Consider the following 24627-nt stretch of genomic DNA (forward strand, 5'->3'; position numbering starts at 1 on the left):
TGGCATGATATATGTAATGCAATGAAAAAGGGCCTCGAACCAAGAATGCTCTACCCAGCAAGATTATTATTTAAATTTGAAGGAGGGATTAAATATTTTTTAGATAAGCAAAAGTTGAGAGAATTTCCCTTCCACAAATCACCTCTACAGTGCATTTTGGAGGGACAGCTATAGGCGGAAGTATTCCTAAGGCTAAATAGCTGTCACCAGGGAAAATAAAACTACAGCAAAGAAAGTAGAACAATTAATTACTAAGCAGATGCAAAATCAAATCAACTACCTCCAAAGTCAATCAAGGGGTAGACAAAGGGTACATATTTTGATACCTAATATATAAAGAATGGAGGAGGAAGAGAAAGGAGGAAAAAAAATATCTTTAGGTTGTGTTTGTAATAGCATACTGAGTTAAATTAAACTCTTAGACAGTAAGGGAATTACCCTTGAATCTTTGGTAAACACGTATCTAAAGCCTGCTATGGCAATAAGTATATACCTATCAATAATCACCCTAAAAAGAATAAAGTGGGCGGGGATTATACTCCCCGACTTCAAGCTGTACTACAAAGCCAAAGTGATCAAGACAATTTGGTACTGGCACAAGAACAGACCCACAGACCAATGGAATAGAGAGGGCCCAGGTATAAACTCAAGCATATATGGAATTAATATATGATAGAGAAGTCATAGATATACAATGGGGAAATGACAACCTCTTCAACAACTGGTGTTGGCAAAACTGGACAGCTACATGGAAGAGAATGAAACTGGATTACTGTCTAACCCCATACACAAAAGTAAACTCAAAATGAATCAAAGCCCTGAATGTAAGTCATGAAACCATAAAACTCTTAGAAGAAAACACAGCCAAATATTTCTTGAATATAAACATAAGCAACATTTTCCTGAACACATCTCCTTGGGCAAGGCATACAAAATCAAAAATGAACAAATGGGACTACATCATGCTAAAAAGCTTCTGTACAGCAAAGGACATCATGAACATAACAAAAAGGCATCCTACAGTATGGGAAAATATATTTGTAAATGACATACCTGACAAGGGGTTAACATCTAAAATATATAGAGAACTCACATGCCTTATCACTCTAAAAGCAAATAACCCTATTAAAAAATGGGCAGAGGAGCTGAACAGACACTTCTCTAAAGAATAAATTCAGATGGCTAACAGGTACATTAAAAGATGCTCCACATCACTAATTATGAGGGAAAAGCAAATTAAAACCACAACAAGATATCATCTCACACCAGTTAGGATGGCCAACATAGAAAAGACTAGGAAAAACAAATGCTGGTGAGGATGCAGAGAAAGGGGAACCCTCCTACACTGCTGGTGGGAATGTAAACTATTTCAACCACTATGGAAAGCAATAAGGAAGTTCCTCAAAAAACTATAACAATAGAAATACCATTTGACCTGGAACTTCACTCCTAGAAACTTACCCAAAGAAAACAACTTCTCAGATTCAAAAAGACTTATGGACCCCTACGTTTATCGCAGCACTATTTACAGTAGCCAAGAAATGGAAGCAACCTAAGTGTCCATCAGTAGATGATGGATAAAGAAGATGTGGTACATATACACAATGGAATACTATTCAGCCATAAGGAAACAAATCCTACCATTTGCAACAACATGGATGGAGCTAGAGGGTATTATGCTCAGTGAAATAAGTCAGGCAGAGAAAGACAAACACGAAATGATGTCCCTCATTTGTGGAGTATAACAACGAAGCAAAACTGGAAGGAACAAAATAGCAGCAGACTCACAGACTTCAAGAAGGGACTAGCGGTTACCAAAGGTGTGGGGTAGGGGAGGGTGGGTCAGGAGGGAGGGAGAAGGGGATTGTGGGGTATCATAATTAGTGCACATGCTGTGTGTGGGGTCACAGGGAAGACAGTGTAGCACAGAGAAGACAAAAGTAGGGACTCTGTGGCATCTTAGTACACTGTTGGACAGTGACTGTAATGGGGAATTGGGGGGACTTGATAAGAAGGGTGAGGAGAGAACCAAGATGGCAGCATGAATAGAGCAGTGGAAATCTCCTCCCAAAACCATATATATTTTTGAAAATACAACAAATACAACTAATCCTAAAAGAGAGACCAGAAGACACAAGACAACAGCCAGACTACATCCACACCCACAAGAACCCAGTGCCTCGCAAAGCGGGTAAGATACAAGCCGTGGCCCAGGGGGACCCGAGCACCCCTCACCCCAGCTCCCAGTGGGAGGAGAGGAGTCAGAGCGGGGAGGGAGAGGGAGCCCAGGACTGCTAAACACCCAGCCCTAGCCATCCACACCAGAGTGCAGACACACAGTGCGTGCAGGGGTGCTGTATACTAGGGAAACAGTACAGTAAGACCTGTGAGTGGGTCCCCACAGCCGATGCACCCAGGACAAAGAAAAGCGAGTGCTTTTTGAAAATCTTAAAGGGACAGGGACCCCACAGCTGGATGGAAGCACCCTGGGACACTTAGCCTAGCAGCTGCAAATCCCCGGGGAACTCTGGGCATCTGAAACCCTGCAGCACAGCTCGGAGGCCCCTCACCTGATAAACAGCCTCCCGCCTGTTCCCCCTCCGACGCAGCTCTGCCATATTGGAGCAGCAGCCTGAGGCAGGCCACGCCCACAGCAACTGCAGAGCTAAATAAACTCCATAGCAGCTGGGCAAAATCAGAAGCCCCGTCTGCACGCAGCTGCCCAGCACAAGCCACTAGAGGTCGTTGTTCTCCCAGGAGAGGAAGGCCATAAACTGGCAAGAAGGGACTTTCTCTTACCCAACACATGCGCCAGCTCCCCACAAATATATCTATTGCCATGAAAAGGCAGAAGAAATTGATACAGACCAAGATCACAGAGGCAAACCCTGAGAAGGAGATAGACCTAACCAGTCTTCCTGAAAAAAAATTAAAAATAAAGCTCATAACCATGCTGATGGACCTGCAGAGAAATATGCAAGAGCTAAGGGATGAAGTCCAGAGGGAGATTACAGACATCCGGAGGGAGATTACAGAAATGAAACAATCTCTGGAAGGATTTGTAAACAGAATGGATTAGATGCAAGAGGCCATTGATGGAATAGAAACCAGAGAACAGGAACGCATAGAAGCTGATGCAGAGAGAGATAAAAGGATCTCCAGGAATGAAACAATATTAAGAGAACTGTGTGACCAATCCAAAAGGAACAATATCTGCATTATAGGAGTACCAGAAGAAGAAGAGAGAGAAAAAGGAATAGAAAGAGTATTTGAAGAAATAATTGCTGAAAACTTCCCCAAACATGGGGAGGAAATAATCGATCAGACCATGGAAATGTACAGAACTCCCAACAGAAAGGACCCAAGGAGGACAACACCAAAACACATAATAATTAAAATGGCAAAGATCAAGGACAAGGACAGAGTTTTAAAGACAGCTAGAGAGAGGAAAAAGGTCACCTACAAAGCAAAACCCATCAGGCTATCATCAGACTTCTCAACAGAAAACTTACAGGCCAGAAGAGAATGGCATGATATATTTAATGCAATGAAAGAAGAAGGGCCTTGAACCAAGAATACTGTATCCAGCACAACTATCATTTAAATATGAAGGAGGGATTAAACAGTTCCCAGACAAGCAAAAGTTGAGGGGATTTGCCTAACACAAACCACCTCTACAGGGTATTTTAGAGGCACTGCTCTAGATGGGAGCACTCCTAAGACTAAATAGATGTCACCAGAGAAAATAAAATCACAGCAAACAAAGCAGACCAACCAAATACTAACTAAAGGCAAAAAATAAAATCAACTACCCACAAAAGCAGTTAAAGGAAGCACAGAAGAGCACAGAATAAAACAACCAACATATAAAGAACAGAGGAGGAGGAATAAGAAGGGAGAAAAATAAAGAATGGCCAGACAGTATTTAAAATAGCTCAATAAGTGAGTTAAGTTAGACAGTAAGATACTAAAGAAGCTAATCTTGAACCTTTGGCAACCATGAATCTAAAGCCTACAATGGCAATAAGTACATATCTTTCAATAATCACCCTAAATGTAAATGGACTGAATGCACCAATCAAAAGACAGAGAGCAATAGAATGGATAAAAAAGCAAGACCCATCTCTATGCTGCTTACAAGAAACTCACCTCAAAACCGAAGACTATAGGAACAAAGAAAGACTGAAGGAACAAAACAGCAGCAGAATCACAGAACCTAAGAATGGACTAACAGTTACCAAAGAGAAAGGGACTGGGGAGAAAGGGAGGGAAGGGAGGGATAAGAGTGGGGAAAAAGAAAGGGGACATTATGATTAGCATGTATAATGTTGGGGTGGGGGGCATGGGGAGGGCTGTGCAACACAGAGAAGACAAGTAGTGATTCTACAGCATCTTACTATGCTGATGGACAGTACTGTAATGGGGTTTGTGGGGGGTATTTGGTGAAGGGGGGACCCTAGTAAACATAATATTCTTCATGTAATTGTAGATTAATGACAACAAAATTAATTAATTAATTTTTTAAAAAAAGAAGGGTGAATGGGTGAATGTAATAACCACATTGTTTTTCTTGTGAAACCTTTATAAGAATGTATATCAATGATACCTTAATAAAAAAATGAATAAATAAATATTCTTCATCTGTGTTATAAACAACAAAGAACAACTGTAAAATGCCTAATGTAAGAGGAAAACGACAATTTGGCACAACTCCATGAAAAAAGATCAAGTAGATTCGTGGCTATAAGCCAGGTACAGGTCAACAGTGTTAAGTCATATTACTAGAAATTGTGGCACCAAATCACTGTCCTATGATGGTCAGAAGCTGAGTGTTCTACTTTGAGAATCAATCTTTAAAAAATATACTGACACAGTATACAAGCATAGGAGATTATAAGTGTTTGGAAAAATTAAATTATAAGAGGAACAGCTAATGGGACAGAGAATGTATAGTCTGGAAAAATTGGGCTAGGGAAGTGACATTAGTAGGTTTTAAACAAATTAGGATTATCATGTAAATGTGAATTAGGTAACATAATTCTGTATTTTTTCAGAAGACAAAGTTTAAAAGCAACAGTCTCAGAAGTTATTGGGAGGCAAAGAGCAATTTAAGAAAAATTTCTAACTAATGCTATCCAACAGTGAAAGACATTGCCTTCTAAGACAGTAAGCTTCACATAAAAAAGTTCTTCAAGCCCAGGAGTGGCAACTACCTGCAGAGATAATGTAATAAGGATTTTATACTGTATGGCAGATGGACTGGGTAATTTCTAAGGCCTACTCCAACTCAAAAAGTCTGATTCCACCATTCTTTACAGGTAATAAAACAAGGTAAGGAGGGAATTAAAATGGATAGAAGAAATTTTAATGCTTAAAACTAAAACTAGCAAAATATTTTTCAGACTTATTTAGCATATTACTGATGAATACACTTCTGTAGAGCTGTAGCTGAGGGCAGACATTGCACACACTTCCACTTAGTTCTAGAGTTGAAATTGTGATCAAATCCTAAGAGATCAATGTACCCTTACTACAATACTAATGGAAATTCCATATATATATTACCGATAAAAGTACTGAAACACAAGCAATTTTATGATGAAAAGACTTACAAAAAAATTTGTAGACTTACCCCCATCAAAATCACAAAATACACCTATTTTCTCAGGAACAGTAATATCCAAGGCTTTGACTTTATTATTATGTTTTGCTGCAAATGTGTTTTGTAGCCAGTTGTTGACATGGATACACCAACTAGTGTTTGTCTTTCCTAGTTGGTCAAATTTCCCCAAAGTCTTATATGCTACTCCCACACTGTAGGATTTACAATCCTTCTGGGCCTTGACCTCCCAATAATGTTGTCCACTTTCAATAGCAGTGTCTCCTACAAAAGATCAGAAAGGTAAATTTGACTCCTACCTCTTCCTTATTAAGTCACATAGTTTTTATCTATCTCTCATCCCACAAAAATCACACAAAAAATCTAATTCAGGAGAATAATACACAGTCACTAAATGCAGAGTATCTCCTATAACTTTATTTGTATACTTATTTTAACTATATTTATTTTATAGCTAATTTTTTTTGTTATCATTAATATACAATTACATGAAGAACATTATGTTTACTAGGCTCCCCCTTTCACCAAGTCCCTCCCACACACTCCTCTATAGTCACTGTCCATTTACAGTTAATTTTTATAAATTAGTTTTATAAAATGGTAAATTATAGTTGTAATTTTTCCAAGCTAAGACATTTGTAGGCAGTAATAAAGTACCTGAAGGGTTTAAAGTAGGAATCAGAGTTAAGTTTTGCTGGTAACCAATTTTTCTGAATATAAAAACTTCAGAACTTTTCCTCTTTACTATCCCCTCAGGAGTTTTACATACATATGGAACACTATATGTAAAATGAAGTAGAGTTTTAAACATATTAATAAGACAATCTGAAAACCCGCCAAAGTAATTAGGCTTCATGAGGGAGAAACTCTGGCAAAAATTCATTCAACACAAAGGCAGCCACTCCAGCTCAAGCGAGTGGAAAGTCGACAATGTGACAGTTCTTCCTTATCTCAGGCTGAGGACATCACAATCATCCTACCCAGCACGGTGTATGATTCCCCTGTAAAACGATCTCTGCTGCCTCTTACTGCTGGTGGCCTGGCACCTATGGATGTCCGTTTCGGAGATGGTGTACCACTTCTACATAAACCGGAACAAAAAGAAAAACAATACTCTATATTGTAAATATTTCATAAATCACAGTTAAAATTTGGGAGCTTTGAAGATATTTCTAATTATGTTACACAAATAGCACAATTTAATTTTATCTGAATTAATATTAAACAAAGTTGTCACTTATAAACACTCAAATATAAGAAGCCATCAACACAAAGCAGGCTGAAAACACTAGCATCATGCACCCAGCAAGGCTTATACAAAGAACACACAGTTGAAATAAGAAACAATGTCAAAATGAACCACAAGAAGGGAAAAAAGAACTGAAAGACAAAAAAAGAACTCAAGAAAGATAATGGATTACAGCTTGCATTTCTTGTAGCTCAACTTAAATAAAAGCAATGGCAAAATCAGGTCTATTACAATAAAAAAACTAAATGACCTTTTTTATAAGCAGTCAGTGTTTTTGTTCTGTATCTTTTCTTCTTAAAAAGAGAAAGAGCAATTGCCAAATCCATGCACAGGATGATAACAAGTATTATAAAGCATTTCTCCTAACAAAACGGACAAGATTCAACCTGACCTCCTCTTATATCAAATTATATGATATGGTAAGCTGGACTACATTAGGCCTAACAGTAACTTCCAGAAATTCAAAATAAATCAAATCCCAAAGATGTTTAAAAAATAACATTTCAATTATTTTGCATTTAAAAAACAACAAAAAATTCATAACTTACCAGTAGTAAAGAAATAAAGGGAAAGCATGGAGAAAAGAAAAACAGACATAACTACTGAGAATGGCAGTTTAAATTTCAGAGAGAAGTTCAATAAGGAGAATACTTCCATTGCAGCATTCTAGATTTCCAATCCAAAAAACATTTCTGTAAAAGAAGTACTATAGCTATTATTATTTTATTTCAAACATGATCCCCCACCTCCACCCTTTTAAAGACATCTTAACTACTTAACTATCTGAATTAGGGCTCTTTATTACCTCAACTCTGGACTGTCTTATCAGCTTCCCAAATTATCTGTTTGCCACCCAATTCATATTTTTCAGTGTTACCAAATAAAGTAACTGTGATTCTCCTACTTAAAAATTTCAAGTACTTCCTTACTGCCTACAAAGGACTTAGTGTGGCATTTCAGGTTCTTCCTAATTTGGTCCCATCTGCTTTTCTAGCCTTCTCACCCCTAGAAAGCTCTACCCAGCTAAAGTGTTCCTTAAACTCAGGCAATCTGCTTCAGTGCCTCCAAATTCAAATGCCACACATTTTTTCACTTCTTGAGAACCAGCCTAAATACCATTCCTTAATGAAGATCTCCCAGATTTTATCAGGCTAAATAACTACTCTAAGGAGTCCAGCTCAGGCCAAAATCCTATGTGTGATTTCTCAGATCTAACCATAGGCAATATGAAGGCTTACACTGGAAGGACACCAGTCTTGGTGCACAGCTAGTTCACAGGAGTTTCTGGAGGCAGGTGCAATCCCCCTACCCCTAACCCCATGCTCATGTGCTTATCTGCATTACTAGCTTAGGCACCTCTAGAGATGGCTTATGGGAGACCTTTTCCAGCTACATTTTTGGAGACCTCCTTCAAGGGGGTAAGGGTAGGGGAATGTAGCGACACTTTTCTCCACTGTCTTAATACTTTTCTACTCCTAACCCTTCCCCCCATTCTTGGCCTCAAGTACATAAAACAACAGGAGGAGCCTTTTGTTTTGGGCCTCCTCAGCGGTGAGATGATCCTCCAGATATCTGCCATCTGCAATCTGCTCTGATTTACCTGACCCTTGGCCAGGGCCATTCTTTTGGGAAAAAAGGAACACCAGGAGAGCTAGCAGAGCATCCTTTCCTTATACTCTCACACTGTAAGTGTGTTTAATGCATGCTTATACTATCACAGTAAAGGAATAAAGGCTTAATTGTTACTTTCAGTTTAGCTCATTTGTCCTAACTGAGCACTTCAGCACCTGACAGCTCAGGACATCATTCTTCCCCTAACCTACTTTATTCATCCTTACCTTTACATATGAGCTCTACCTTATATTACTGTTATCTTTATATCTCATCTACATAAGTTAGGGCAAATTTCGTGAAAGCAGGGATAGTGCTTATCCCTATAAACTCCACAACATCCAGATGACATCCTACAGTGAATAAATATTTATGGAAAGAATAAATGTATATAACATTCCAGAAGCAGCCTACGTATAAAATTATCCTTAAAAAGAGGGAAAGGAAAAAGAGAAATATGATCTGAAATGCTGAAAATAATCAATCTAAAAACCTTCAAGTGATCAAATGAACCTCACAGACTCTCTTAGATTCAACAGCATTTTACAGTTTATAATGCACTAACTATGAAATCACTTTTGCCAAAAATGAGCAAAAAAAACTAGAAAAAGAAGATAATTTTGAAAAGAGAACACATTCTAGGTTTGGTAAAGATATGAGGTATCTTCAAATTAGCAATTGAATTGATTCATCTTCCTGGTAGTGTCCTAATAATTGTGATAATAACCTTTTTTTATCCTTGATGCTTTTGAAACTGCATGAATTTTATACAATACAAAATACTTCAAATCTGCCTCATGTCAAATACAAATAAAAGCAAAACTGTAATGTTAGACAGATTGAATACAGTGCAACAAGAAAGATGCCAGATACAGGTAAATGTAGAAAAATCAGAAGAGGGAAAATAATTCAAGAAAGACTTTAAAGCAGAGCTTATTGTTTTGTTATCATATACAATATAATCCAAATAATATGCAGCACGCTATAATGCTGTAAATTCAAACAGAGCTACAAATACATTCTACACAGAGCAGTATTTTAGCTTATAAAGGCTGCTGCAATGGCTGTTGCTCAGTGGTTAAAAGAAAAAATCAAAGTTATTCAGCCAAGCTAGATATACTAAGTCCTAGAACCAGACAGACATAGATCATCACCTTGTATGTTTCTTCAGTGAAGTAACATGGACACTGTCAGATAAAAATAGGCAACTGTTAAGAAACTGCTTTTCAATTTAAATTTAACAGCTTATAATTAAATTAGATCAAAACCCTGCTGAGGAACTTTTTTTAATTCTCTGTTTTAACTCATACTTTATTTCAGTTTAAGGAAGATTTTCCTCTCTTAAAAAAGAAAGAGGTCCCCATACATTGAGACTATGTAAGTAAGTCTAATAACAAAAGTTCCCCAGCCTGCCTCTGCAGTTCATAATGCTGCTGATCAAGGAGCATGACACAGGGTATATACATTAAAAGTTGTCAAGGACTGCAGACCCTCACCTAAGACAGGTGATCTTAAGTCTAAAATTCAGGAATGTCTCTCTAAGCAGTTTAAGTTGATATAGACAGAACTTTAAAGAAATGGAGTACAAAAAAAATGGAAATGTTTAAGAAAAGAATTAGGAAAGAAACTAAGAAAAAGTGATAAAAATGTTAATAACAAATTCAAGTATTGGCAATAGAATATTCTTCACTTTGGTTAGTAACATATCACAAACCAAACGGATATACAGAATGAAGATTTCATTATAGGTCATTGTCAAATAAGAATCAATGTACAATCATTTGTCCAGGTATCAGATTTAATGAACTAACTTACCTTCCCTTGTTCTCTTTTCCTTTGATTTTATTTTCTTGACCTTTTCCTCCAGTAGGATCCCACTCTACACAGGTATCTTCAACTCTCAGGTTCAAATGGGATGATGAGTTATCCAAACTGAAGTTAAGTGCTGAACAAAACAGTATTAATGTAACATGTCTCTACTTTCTGAAGCATAACTAGCATCACATTATTTTCCTACTCAATTGACTCGACAATGTATATAGAGAATAATAAAGTTCAAATTCCTAATCCTAGCACTTCAAGCCTCCAAAGATAAGGCCGTAATTCACTAATTCCTAATTTATTTCCCATTATTCTTCTCTACATATCCTAGACTCCAGCCAAGTACAATATACTTGCATGGACACTTGTGTTTCTGCTGTTCTTTGTGCTGGACTCTCCATCAACACACAATAACTTCAACTTCCTGTTATTAGACTATTAGTTGATTATTGGTTGACTGTTACGACTAAATAGGAAAAAGAGCTGGCAGAATTAAGGATGAGAAGAAAGTGATGTAGTATAAAAAATTATAGAGAGCACACACATATTTTCTCTAATGCTCTAATACTTAATAATTTCACATTTAAACTCTCAGTAGTTTCAAAATAAGCACAGAGAAACGGGCCATGACGGCAAAAGCAAGGAATGACCAAGCTGATAAAGCTAGAGATGATTTACATCAGCAAAGAGTAGAAAGGCCAAAGTCTAGGGTGCCAATTTTCAGTTGCTTATTCAAACTCTAAGGCTGCTAAAAAAAAAGAAAAGGAAAGATAAAAATCCTAAGGCTGTTCTGTAATGCTTGATATGATAGAGAGAAGGGTGGATCAACACTGACAAGAAAAGGTATGCACCCTCAAGCCACCTGAGACTAGCTTTGCTGAATACCACACACCCAAACAGAAAGGCATGGTTTCAATCCCAGGGTTTCTTTCTCTCTCCTTTGTTATCATATCATTTACCTACACAAAGAAGTAAGGAATAATATACTTTAAAAATTCTGATCATAAGAACTTATGTTACTCATCAGTTCTGCAAATTCCAATGACCGAAGAAATAATGCTACATACATTGGAGAGATAGAAATGAACAATGTTCACTATTTTCCACACCAAACATGGTAAGTGGCAGGATATGGAATTTTAGTAGGCCTCAACTATTTAATCTCCACCTCCCTTCCCCTCCCTCCAGTTCTTTCTTCATACACTTATTTCTATTGACTGGTCAAAAAGGGCTGCAGCAAGCCAGAATAATCAGCAAACATGATGTGTATTTTTTTTTTAGTCTGAACTTTTCCTCGGAAGCTCTTGCTCTCATAGCTACTCCAACAGTACGGAAAAACCTTAGAAAATTCTGTGACCCATAGCCATTTAAGAGATTAATTTTATTCTGGGTCTCCCTGAAGGTAAGAATCACTGTTCAGTGGGCCTCAGGTTTGAGTTTCAGTCCATCCCCACCCCACAGTGAGAAATGTGGGAAAGGACTAGAATAAATTTAGTCTTTCTCTACAAACCCTAGGACCAAGAATTTGATTAGTAAGATCTAGACGCTGTTAACAGGAGGAGCAGCACAGCTACAAGGGAAGTACAGGCCAGGCATTTGTTTTCTTGAATCTATGGACTTTGCATAGAAATGTCCAATTCACTGCATTTAGGTCCAAGTTTGGTCACTAAAACATTAAGGGTAAAGGAAAAGAACAAAAAAAAAATAGAAAGGTATGATACTCCTGGAGGAGAAAAATAATGCAATTTTATCTGAAAAGGGCTAAAAATAGTTCAAGTTACACAGGAAAGATTAACTACCTATGACTATACTTTGAAATGGTAAAATCTCTAAAGAAACCATGTCTCACTTTAATAATAAGTAATTCAAAGTAATAGCATTTTCTGGCTATTTATTTGAAACCTTATAAATATCAAATAAAAACACTTCCTAATCCAAACAAACTTCAACTTTGTTCTGTTTTGTTCTTTTGACCTTTGTGATGCAAACATATTCTTCTGAGTTTGTCTGTCAATAACTTATGAACCTCATATTATGTTTTACCATGATATATTTTTATACTATCCTATAAATTCTATAAAACCCTAGCATGCAAACCTATTCAGATGCTATCTGAACCAGAACATCAGTGGAACATTCTAAGGCCCAGGTACCTACAACAATGTTTAGAATCTGATTCTGGAAGTAAATGCAGTCAATTATCATCTCTCAAAATTGGGAAGATCTTCAGCATCATAGCCTTTAAAGTGATAAATACCTGAAAAAGCCTGGTATTAAAATATTATTCTAGGGAGTTTTAACTAAATCCAAATTACTCTCAAGAAGCATTTAGGTTCCAGGCCCACAATAAGAGCTGGCACAGGACTTGGAAACATTCTTATTCCCACTTTTCCAAGCTAGTGCCAGAGACCATGGGCAAGTCATTTAACATTTTTAAACTTCACTTTCTTCATGTGCAAAATGTGTATCAATAATATGTAATTCTATTGATCTCTCAAGATGATTTTGATCAAATGAAGAACTATAAGAGTGCTGTATAAATGTTAATGAACTATATTAATGTTAATTTCTATAATAAGTTTCAGAAAACAGGATCTGAACTTAACTGAAAAGGTACTTCCCCATTATTAAGCCATAATCCATTCCCTAGGAAAACTCTGGGCAAATCTCAGTGATTCTTATATATTAGACTAAAATTTGGAAACTAAGCACCCACCAGAGAATAGAACACCATCACCTCAGTCTATTTCACCCATCTGAATACCATGACAAAGGTAAAACTGCTGAAAACAACCACTGTAGTCTTAATTTCCCCATCACCTACTGGCATGTGTGTGTGTGTGTATCAAGGTGGAATGGAAATGCAGCCACACATGAAATGCTGCCTGTCACAAAGTTTTGACTAACTTCAGATGTTTAAGTTTTGTTTATGCTACATGAATAGCTATTGGTCTTACCTTTGGTTTCTAGAGTCACTGGATCAGAATACTCTCCAGCCACAGCTTTGTTACAAGCTCGCACTCTGAAATTCATATACTTTGAATCAAACTTTAAGCCTGAAAAAATGAAAATGGTTCTCAGACATAAGAAGTAAAGTAATCGACTCTAAAAGTCTGAGTATGAACCTTAAAACAGATATTTTTCCCTCCTTGGAACTTTCTCTTTACTTGAGAGTAAAGTACAGAGTAAAGAAAAGTAAAGAGTAGAGTTAAAGAGTAAAGAGAAGAGTAAAAAATATATGTTAAAATGGTGATAATGCCTGAAATAAGAGGAATCATGATTTATGAACTATTTTCTTCAAAAGAAATAAATCATACATTTTATCAATAGGTTTTTTAAAACCAAGTAATAAAAAGGTATTCTCAAGCCTCATTAAAAGTAGTGGTTAATTCAAGGAGAGATGCTACAATTTAAAATAACATTCAATTTCTGGAAAACAGACATGCTAAAGATTTTTGTACGTATAAAGCCCTTTGTTTTTATATGAAAAATGAACTTAGAGAGAAAATAAAACATAGAAATTAACAGCAAAACTTTGAAGTTAATCAGGTCTAGATTAAAATCTCAGTCCAAAAATTACTAGCTATAGGGACCTTCAACTTGGGGCCAGTTTTGTTATCTATAAAATAGAAATGATAAAAACCAACTTCATACTTATAAAGATTAAATGAAATATATCATGTAATACACTTCATTCCAGGTCCTGACTGATGGTAAGTACTCAATAATAGTAATGCTATTAATGTTACTGCTCATACATAACAGGAGTTAAATCAGGGAACATTCAGCCATTTCAAATATCCAAAGTCCCCTACATAGAGGTATCTTTTTAAGGACTTTCAAAGGCCAACACACAAATTTCTAACATCAAGTTATAGCTCCACTTTTAAGTATTACCATGAAGGTAATCATAAAAGGGTAAAGTCAACAGTATTCACAGCATCACTGAAATGTGGGGTAGTGTATATGTATCTAGAAAATTGACTACTTTTTTTATTGTTAGAAAACCAAGATAAAAATTAAATGTTACTTTGAAATATATCGTTTCCAGTACATCACTTCATGTTTGCTTTACATACCTTGTTTCACCAGATTGAAATGAAGATTTTCTGATGTTTTGAGAGAAATTCATTTATATAGTGAATATATAAAAAGCTTGGCTACAGAAACTTAATAACCTTATCTTTTAAAATAACTCAAAATATTTTTCACAATTACATTTTCTAAGAATGAGATTTATGAAATGCAATCATTTTACCTGACAGAGTATATTCAGTACCCTTAATATTATCAATTATCTCCCAGCACCGCTCATCCTTTACACGTGGAAGTCCATCAAAATTAGTTTTCCTATATTCCAGTATAAAATGGTCAATCTTATTATCTTCTTCTGGCATTCTCCAAGCTACTGTTACAGAGTTGTCAGCCACCAAACACTCTACTGGATCTATCTCTGGAGCTTTGGGGACTGAAGAAAAAAAAGAAAGGCTCATTTCTCATGTATTATAGTGCTAATTCAGTATTTATGTTTGTTACCCAAACTATGCTTTTTCATGTTGCTTTTGAATTATTCAATTGAATCAGGCTAAGAGAAGGGATGCACTATAAACGCAAAATAACTACTCAAAGCTCCACTTAAAAATTCATGTTTCAAAGCTTTTTCATAAACTTTTTCAAACCCTAATTGGCAAAAGCAATTCAAACATGCCAAGGCTAAAGAATCAAGAATGACTTGTCACTTCTCGGCAAATACCGCTATTTCAAACAGTTGTAGAATATAAATTAAATCATGATTGACAAAATAGAATAACTTATTTTTGAGTCCAGTGATTAAAATAATTCAAGATATTTTCAATGTATTTTTAAAATCTTATTTATAAGACAATTGTAATTTCTCAGCACTAAATAAAAATGAACTCCACAAAACCCCAAAATACTCTAGAATTTTTAAATGTTTCTCCAAAGAATTCTGATTCATTTATTTAAACTGTTATGAACAAGTATAAACATTAATTTCTTTTCCATAAAAGAGATTTTTTTCCATAGATATTCAATATTAACAGACATTCCATTTACATAACAGGCTAATTGCAGAACATGGTACTCTAGTGATAGATGTGTCTGAAATATGTGGATCTGTGCAGTTACTGTATTTAAACATTTTGTCACTAGAAAAGGAGTTTTAAAAGACTTACTCCAAGTATGCAAGGCTGGTTCGACATTCGAAATCAATTAATCTAATCTATCATATCAGAAGAAAAATCACATGATCATATCAATAGATGGAGAAAAATACTTGACAAAACCAACAGCCATTCATGACAGAAACTTTCAGCAAACAAGGAACAAAGGGGAGCTTCATTTGATAAGAGCATCTGCAAAAACCTACAGTTAATATCATACTTAATGTTGAGAAACTAGATGCTTTTTCCCCTAAGGCAAGTGTGTCCCCTCTCACCACTTCTATTTAACACTATAGTGGAAGTTCTAGCTAAATACAATAGGACAAGAAAAGGAAGCAATTTTAAATCTATCCTTGGAATCCAATATATGTTATTAATAAGATATATAACAATCAAAGAAGAATTTATCATTTGTCATTACGATTAATTTCCTTCATCTGTCTTGTAGAGTTTTTGTCCCTATATAACAATGTTTTGTCCCTGTATAACAGATGTTCATCTCTATTACTGGAATATAAGCAATACAGACTACTATTCATTGCAGAGAAGAGATCACAGGCATTCATGAACTTAATATGCTCCGCACTGACAATATATGAAGATATGTAAAGGTCTATGGCATGTAGTAATTCTATAATTTTGCTCAAAATCCTGTACTGAAAGTCCCAATATAAAGAGAGAGTCACTTTCTAAGTAAGTTTAGTTAACTTCCCACTATCTACATCTCAGTTTAGCTGCTGTTACAGTAAGAATGTACTGGCAAGTAGATTCTTCTTTCTGGTGAGTAATGGCTCCCAAAAGAAAGCAAATTGTTAAAGGAGATAACAGGTAAAAGTGAAAAAGAAAAAAAATTCCAAGAATGTGGTGATACTTGGGAGGGAAAAAGAAAATCTAGGTAATTGAAAAGTGGAATGTCAGATTAAGGTTGACTTCGATCTAACATATGGGAAGTTCATCCAGGATAAAATACAGAAGAGTTCATCAAATGAGGGATAAAACTAAAGGAAGATGAAAGGTGGCAAACTTGTAACAAAGAAGTACTACTTAGGAAACACAAAACTCTCTTAATGGACAGCAATTTGCAACTATTTCCAAACAGTTAACTAGCAATAGTGTAGAAATTAGTTCAAGAATTTTACCACGGTTTTCTCTACATATGAATGTAAAGGACAAGTGGCATCTATATTGCCACAAACATGTTTCTCTTCTTGGCTGTATGAGCTCAGAAAGGAAAGCATATAAATTCAATGTAGAAAAACTAGCTTAAAATATAATAAAATAACTGTAATTATCATCATCCATCATTATCACTTGCATTTATCAGACTAAGAGATCTACAACTCATGTTAACATATGTAATACAGTGCAGAGTTGACTTCTATAGTATTTAAAGAATGAATTAAGGGATGAAGATACTCATTTTTTTAGTTATTTGATTTCATGTTACTGGAAATTTTTATGCTATAGCAGAATATAAGAAATTAGTGATATGAATTTCTCTTTCATAAACTTTAACAACCTAAAATACTTTTCCTTTGGGATGAAACTTCTTCACAATGACTTCTTGCTTTTTATTATACCTCATTCCTTCAGACTGTCTTAACAGTTTATCAAAAGAATAAATCCTAACTGTGCATGTAGTCTACTTGGTTATACAATAGGCATGGCCTTGGTCTGTTAAGGCATCAATGAAACCCAAGAGAAGGAAAGTAATAGTGAGAAGACTGCGTTTATAGTAGAGTATTTCAAAATACTAATACTCACATATTACTGTATCAAGAAATAATCTAATAACAATACTTGAGCACCTGCACTTTTGTCTTATGCATGCTATTGTAAGAAACGTACTAATTCCAAGTGTTCATACACAAAAGAATCCTACTGTAGTTCATTTTGGGTAACTGCATGTCTGTGTCTATGTGTGTGTTTAATAATATAATATTACTGTCATATAAGTACAGATATGGATATTTCAGTAGAGGTGATTGTCAGAATACATGACTTTCTTTTTAAAAGAAAGTAACAATAATAATACCTGTGTATTATTATATAATACAATAATAATAATAATACAGTCCACCACCTCTGACTCCTTCTGAATTCAGAAATAATGTGAATGAAAATGTAATGGTTAGTAACTCTGAAAGGCCATTTACAGGTAGATATTCTTCCTTTAGAACTAGGGTTCTTTGTCTCATCTCTTCCTTCTATAAACTCCTCTAGAACTTCTGAACTATACCACACAAGTTAATACTTCACTTGTGCTACCCTTACTAGTTCCATTATAGCTTCATAACTCCTAACCTTGTTTTTCCAATCATATTTTAAAGACCCTGACCAAATACTCAAAGAATAGAATGGTTTCATATGATCAACATTCTCTATTCAAAAACAGCTAACTTCCAAAAATAAAAGCCAGTTCTCACAAAGCACCTCTAAGTAAAACGCTTCATTTTCAAGAGATTTCCTGATCCCCTAAACCACTGTGCCCAGATTGTTTTAGCTATCAAGTTAACATTACTTGATGCTAGCTAAAAAGAGAGTACTAACCAAAAGGCGCTTAATTGGCTTTTTTCATACATGTGGACAATTTGGGACTCAATTTCAAATGTTTTTGTCTACTGTAATATCCTGATACTAATACTCTAATAAACCAATGTTAATATATTATCACTGGAAATAAAATTCCATCTGAGCCAACACCAACCACAACAATAATGGCAATAAAAGCAGCTAACACTCATTGAGTGTTATGTGGCAGCTACTACTTCAAGTACATTAGAGGTTTCATTCATTTAATCCTTATAGAAACCCTAGAAGGATAACACAACATTTTAAAGATGAAGAAAATGAGGCAAAGTTAAATAAATAACCTGATCAGTTACACAGCAAGTAAGTGGTAGCCAGGATTTAAACGTAAGAAGTATGACCACAAGACTCAGTGTTAATCACCATGGTATATTGTTTCTCTCTGCCAAACTAGCAATAGAAGATATCCCTTAATGGGATTCTTAAGATGGAATATTTACTACAGTAAATAATTCTTTAAAATAAAGACTAGCAAATTTAATTATTCCTTAGCTAAATAAGAGGGGGAAAAATCACACTAAATTTCTTTAATATTTACATCCCAACGCTCATTACAGAAAAAATATCTTGCAGAAAAAAACATTTTTATACATAACTTTACATGTAATATAATATACTTAACTTACCTGGCAAAAACTTCAAAGTTTGCAGTATCTGTCTTTCCTGAGCAAAATCCACCATTAAATGAGTCATGTTGTCACTGACCTTTGGTTTCAAAGAGAGGCGAAAGGCTGAAGCCATTGTTACTCTAAGGTAAACACAAACATACTTTCAACGATAAAAATGAAAGAATGGGAAGTATCATACCATATTTAATTTATAAAGTAAAGAGAAATTATTTCACTCCAGTAATATCAGAAACTGTAACAAAGGTAACAAAGCTAAATAGAAATTTTCTCTTAGAGTCTTTTGAAAACTAAATAAAAAACTGTAAATGTTTTTAAATTTAAAGATATTTAAGGTAACTTTAAGCAACTTTTTTCCAGCTAGGTTTCCAAAACTGCATACAAATATAAGTATGAAGAAATAAATATCCATTATGAATCATCTTTAATAGACCCAATAGTCATCTGAACCTCTGTACACTCAATCTGACTTCCTGATGCCAACCTCATTCCTTTCCATATGCCAAACAGTGAACTGTACATACACCCTGATTCTCCACAGTAGTCACAGCTGCTTCATGTATCCTCAAATACTGCCCAAATATTGTACAGCTTGGTAGCTGCTAAAGACAAGACATGAATGAGAAAGGAGAGAAGTGAAATCATGATTTTAAGTACGAGGCTAGTAGGCATCACTCTGATGTGTCAAAATCAGCTATGTGGCAGATTACAAGAAACAGATCTGTGAAACCATAACCCATGGAAATAATAGGAGTTCAATAAATATTAGATGAATATGGTACAAAAAAAAAAGAAGCCTCATGTTATCCAAAGTATGGAGAAACTATTCCATCAATTAAAATTAGAGGCTAAAAGAAATTCTCATCTTTTATTAATTTGTCACTCTTATCTCAAATTTCAGTTTTTCATATTACAGTAAATTTCCACAAGTATCACAAAGTAAATCCCCTTATTATCTTTGGTCAAAGAATGATACAAAAGTACTATTCATGAAGGTTGTCACCCTGGTACAATGTGGGACGTGAAGTAAATAGAGTTGGAGGAACAAAGGGAATACCAGGCCTAGTTAATTCTGATCTGCCAAATCTACCCTACACATCGATGGTATGAAAGATATCTAACTTGTTGCTGTATTCAGTTATTTGGTGACAAAACATGCCAAGTATTCAGTCACTTTATTTTATTTTAAAATCAAGGAAGTAATTGTTTTGTTTAGTCATAATAAGGAGTCAACAACAGCTGATTTATTTATCAAGAAAGTGCTAAAATACAATTTATTGGGACAAGAACTCACACTTCCTCAACACTAAGTGTAACACTGTTTTACACATACTACTTTAAGCTGTTGGTTCTCAGTAATACAATTTCAGATTATGTCAGTAAGAAGTTATGAACTAAGAGTATCATACATATTTTGTTCTTACAGTCCCAAGGATCTTTCCATTTGAAGACTTTTGAACATGGGTACTTAGTAAATGCCCACTGAATCACTGAATGGGTTTGAACCTACTTAGTTGCTTCTAAACCTGTTTAAATGTTTGTTGAGAAATATTGAGACAGAATATCTGAAAGTATTTTAGGGTATTTAAATCTGAAAGTTCATAAAACTTGACTCAATCACTATGGCCTCAAAGAAAAAGAATGTCCCCCACAAATGTATTAAAGGTCTATCAAAGCCTAAAAAAACAAGAACAATGACTTTTATTTTTCTAGTCAATAAAAAGTTTAGTCTCTATAAAACAAGTTAGATGTACAACAAGGCTATAATCTTTCAAAAAACTAAACTCATTATTTTTTTTATTTTTTTACTGAAGTATAGTTGATAGAAAATACTATACTGGTTTCAGGACCATAACACAGTGATTTGACATTTATCTCTATTACAAAATCCTCACTTTAAGTGTAGCTAGTTTTTATTTTTAAACTGAATATATTTAGAGTCTAAATTGTGCCTGAAAGCCCAAACTATCTAAAATTCACAGATAATTCTCTACATTACAGGATCCGTATAGTTAGGAATGGTTCAATTCATCTTAACTTTCTTGGTTTATTTTTAATAGTACAAGGATCCCTTCTTCCTAATTTTATCTTTACAAAGAGAAAACAACTGCAAGACATATGGATGAGCACTTTTAATTTACTCAAACTGCCTACCTAATTAACTCAACTCTTCCTTTCATGATCCCTTTCTTTCAAGAACCAGCAACTCCCACAATATACTTCAACCAATCATCTTTCAATATTACTATGCTCCCAGAAGTGTTTAACAGTGATTTGTAAAGCTCTATAGATCTGCTATTATCTTCTCATTTCTGTCTTTAGTTTTTCCTGTCATTCCCACTTTTCCACCTGCATAATTTCTATCACAGCAAATGGTAAATACTGAGTTCTCACAGATCCTTTCATTTTCATATATTTGATTCCCTGCTCAGGTATGTTACACATTCTTCCTTAAAATATTACTTCTGTCCTAATATAAGGGAATAAACTTTTCTTTTCTTAGTGAAAATAATTATTTTACTATGACCATATGACATTGTTTCTACCTTATAAATGGCAATGATGGAATTCTAGAAGCTTGCTTCTTGGAGAGCACCTAAATACTAACTATATCAGAGAAACCTGGACATTATAAAGCTAAAAATAAAAAAAAATTAAAAAGCATTAAGCCAAGACTCAGAAATGTTCCTTAGACAGGAAGTCAAAATTTTGTGGATAACCAAAAAAAAAGTAGAGGCTTCGAAAAAAATGGAGTTTGCCATGGCAGAAAAAAGGAACTCTGATTCCTGAGATTGGTCAAGCCAAGAGGTTGTCTTAGAAGAAAAGGCAAAGGAGTCAAGCCTCACTGAAGAATACATTCAGCCATTAAAACCTGTGAAATTAAATTCTGACAAATGAATCTGGACAAAGATAAAGAGGTCAGTGGTAAGAACAGGATTCTGAGAAGCACAGAATCATATACGTTCCTAGGAGAGGAACGAGAAAAGACTTTGCAAGGTCTCTCACAAAGTCTTTGGACAACTCCAAGACTGAGTAGGAAGTGACTTCTAGTTCAGAAAATTAGGGGCCAGAACAGGACTGAGTGGAGTAGGTGACAAAACAGAATAATCTAGCCATGGTGGAAGATGGACTACTCATAATGAATACAGCAGACACAATCCAATTCTACCTTTTCAAAAAAACTGACCTACCTAACATCCATTCCTCATACAGCCAATACTTTTCACCTTCAAACTCATAATCTCCTTTCTACATCCAAGATTATAAGAATGATGTACCTCTTTAACCACCACTCCCTGATATAAAATATACAAAAAATACAAAATCATTATTTGTGCTAAGAATGTTATGACAGCCATGTGAATCTTGCCTCTAGTTAAATAAAAGGCCATAAGAGAAACACAGAATTGAAGTCTTCAGTCCAGATTAACAGTAAAGACATTGGTTTTTGTATAATCCATAATGAATAATTTTGTGAATTACCTGATGAAGAATAATCTAAGATTCAAAGCGGTAGTTTGAAGAGCTATGCCTTTCTGAGAATCTTAGAATCCTCAAATGAAGAAACCTCAAGTGATAATCTCACTGTAGTCAATGTGCAATGACTAGACAGGCACATCAGAACCATCCATTTTGTGGTAACCCAACACAAAACTGCCAGCAGCTCTATCAGCCCTTTGGTGTATTCATTATGGCAAGTACTAAATTCCCTTTCTTAATCCTGGCTCTAACAATGAGAACGACATGCTAAGTCGAAGGCTCTCGTCATTTTCTTTAATTTTTTCTTCCCATAAACTAGACAGTAGTGGCACTAGAAATAGAAAGAGATGGCACCAGGAACAGGATGGAATGAGAACACAAAGGTGTTAAACAGGAGAGCAGTGAAGAAGGAGAGCTTTAGTTCTTGAGGCCTATTTAAAATGCTGACTTCTCAGAAAACAAGAGACACTTACAAAATTTAAGAACAAAAAGTGCATTCCAGGTATTTATTTTTTAACTATTCAAAATGGTTCCCCATTCATTAGCTTAGCTAATTAAGAACTGTACTAAAACTAACTATATTACACCAGAAATGAAATTCTTTTCAAGTACATAATTGTCTACAACTATGTTTTTGAAAAACCATGTTGTTTATTACAGAAGATATGCAGGAGACATTTTTTTGGACTTGGCCATAAGATATTTTTATTTTAAGCAGTGAGATTCTAATAAGAAACTATTCTTGAATTTCATTTCTGACTTCAGTACTGATATTTAAATAAAAATATATGTTTTATACCATACCTATCCTTGATCTGTCTGGCAGCCTTGGAGCAAATCAGAGAGAAGAGAAACAAGGCAGTTAGTGCTTTTCATGCAAGTTTCAATGGCAGTGACATGCAAGAAAAGTTAGGATATAAACCCTGGAATAGATTAGTTCATATTCACCAAAATATAAATTACAGGAAATATGTACAGTTCAAATCAGCTTGCATAATGTGATATTAGAGCTATAGTAGAAAATCCAAACTCCATATAAATCACCTTAAAAGGAGAAAAATGCAACACTTCAAACTAATTCCAGATGACTATAAATGTTTCTTCTTACCTTAAGATTATCAAAACACACCTCCACTTTATTCAGTCTGACTAGAACAATCAATCTCCTTTATGAGGTACACATTTCTAGGCATTCTGATGGTGTTCTTATACATTTCAAATCTGTACCCCAAATTTTTCTTCAGAGATCTCTTTCACCACTTCATAATGTTCCAAGTTTTCTCTAAGCTTTCACTGGGCAAGGACTTTGAATTCTGAGAGCTTGCCTGCTAACATATAAAACTAGGCTGCAGTTCGACAATCCTTTTCCCCAAAGTGAAGGTATATGCAAATATTCAGACAAGGAGAAAATAGAGAAATATTTCTAGCAATGGGGTCTGTCCCTTAAATGAATGCTATAGAAGCTGCCCACTTAACCCTACTCTACAAAAAGTATCTTTTTTTACTTTGGAGAATGGTAGCAAAAGTTTAGAAAGGGGCACAGCTATTACTTAATGCTGTATAGTTACTGAAAAAAACTTGGAAAAACTGTTGTCCCCTTTACATTTACACACAACATAACATACCCAACAAAAGTTTTCCCCCCCACACCGACCAGCATAATGAACTAACTGTACATCTAATGAAAACCATGACTGTTTTGCTTGATACTCTATCCCCAGTGTCTAACACAGAGCTTGGCACATAGTAATACCTAATAATTATTACATTTAATTGAACATTAATTAGATGTACATAGCAATGTTTCTATTGCCACTTTTTAACACTGTTCTTATTTGGAATTGATTATTTTTATATCCACCCTAGAATATTCTGGTCTGAATACCTTTCTACACAAAAAAAACAGAATTGAGATTTAGGAGATCAGCACATTATACAGTTCCAGCGCTACCATAATCAATTCTGTGACCTTATATACTATTCTATTTCTTTATAAATAATTCTAATCATTCTATTTCTTTTATAAAGTAATTTTGGTCCTTAATATTTCTAAAGATCCTTCCCAAGCTCCACATTCCATAGGAAACAGCCCAATTCTGTGGCACCTAGAATATGTGCCTTCCATTATGATACTACTTTGGTACTAGGTATAAGAAATATTAAGAAAGTGAATTATATTGACTTTTTAAAATTATTGTCATTATAACTAGAATTACAAACCAAAGATTTATTATAAATGCCAATGTAAAGGAGACTTTGTTGCACTTATTTCTTTATATACAGATAAAGTACCACTAGTACTCCCTTAGCCTTTCTCTGTTCCATCATTACTCCTGGGAGATATGACTTAACGAGATTATGAGACTGAAAGGAAAAACCAGAAATAAGTAGCTCGGCACCTTTTCCTCTTTCTGGCAGCTTGCTTGCCCATAGAAAATGTGTATTTGG

The 24627-nt window shown here is 35.0% G+C and overlaps 1 protein-coding gene across 4 annotated transcripts in view; it reads right to left on the reverse strand.

The window, feature by feature from the left end:
* FSD1L (fibronectin type III and SPRY domain containing 1 like) overlaps positions 1-24627 on the reverse strand; it is an 84853-nt gene that overhangs the window by 22059 nt on the left and 38167 nt on the right. For 2 of the 4 annotated variants that reach the window (XM_073226721.1, XM_073226699.1), the window contains 8 exons: positions 22984-23006; positions 18700-18821; positions 14560-14769; positions 13259-13357; positions 10296-10425; positions 9635-9667; positions 6601-6701; positions 5633-5884 (listed from right to left, as the gene is read on the reverse strand). In XM_073226721.1, the coding sequence (XP_073082822.1) occupies positions 5633-5884; positions 6601-6701; positions 9635-9667; positions 10296-10425; positions 13259-13357; positions 14560-14769; positions 18700-18821; positions 22984-23006 (970 nt within the window). The remainder of the gene's footprint in view (positions 1-5632; positions 5885-6600; positions 6702-9634; positions 9668-10295; positions 10426-13258; positions 13358-14559; positions 14770-18699; positions 18822-22983; positions 23007-24627) is intronic. The other 2 variants (XM_073226713.1, XM_073226708.1) reach the window with 2 other exon arrangements.

This window comes from Manis javanica, chromosome 2, assembly GCF_040802235.1.
Source record: "Manis javanica isolate MJ-LG chromosome 2, MJ_LKY, whole genome shotgun sequence".
NCBI classification, from domain to species: Eukaryota; Metazoa; Chordata; class Mammalia; order Pholidota; family Manidae; genus Manis; species Manis javanica.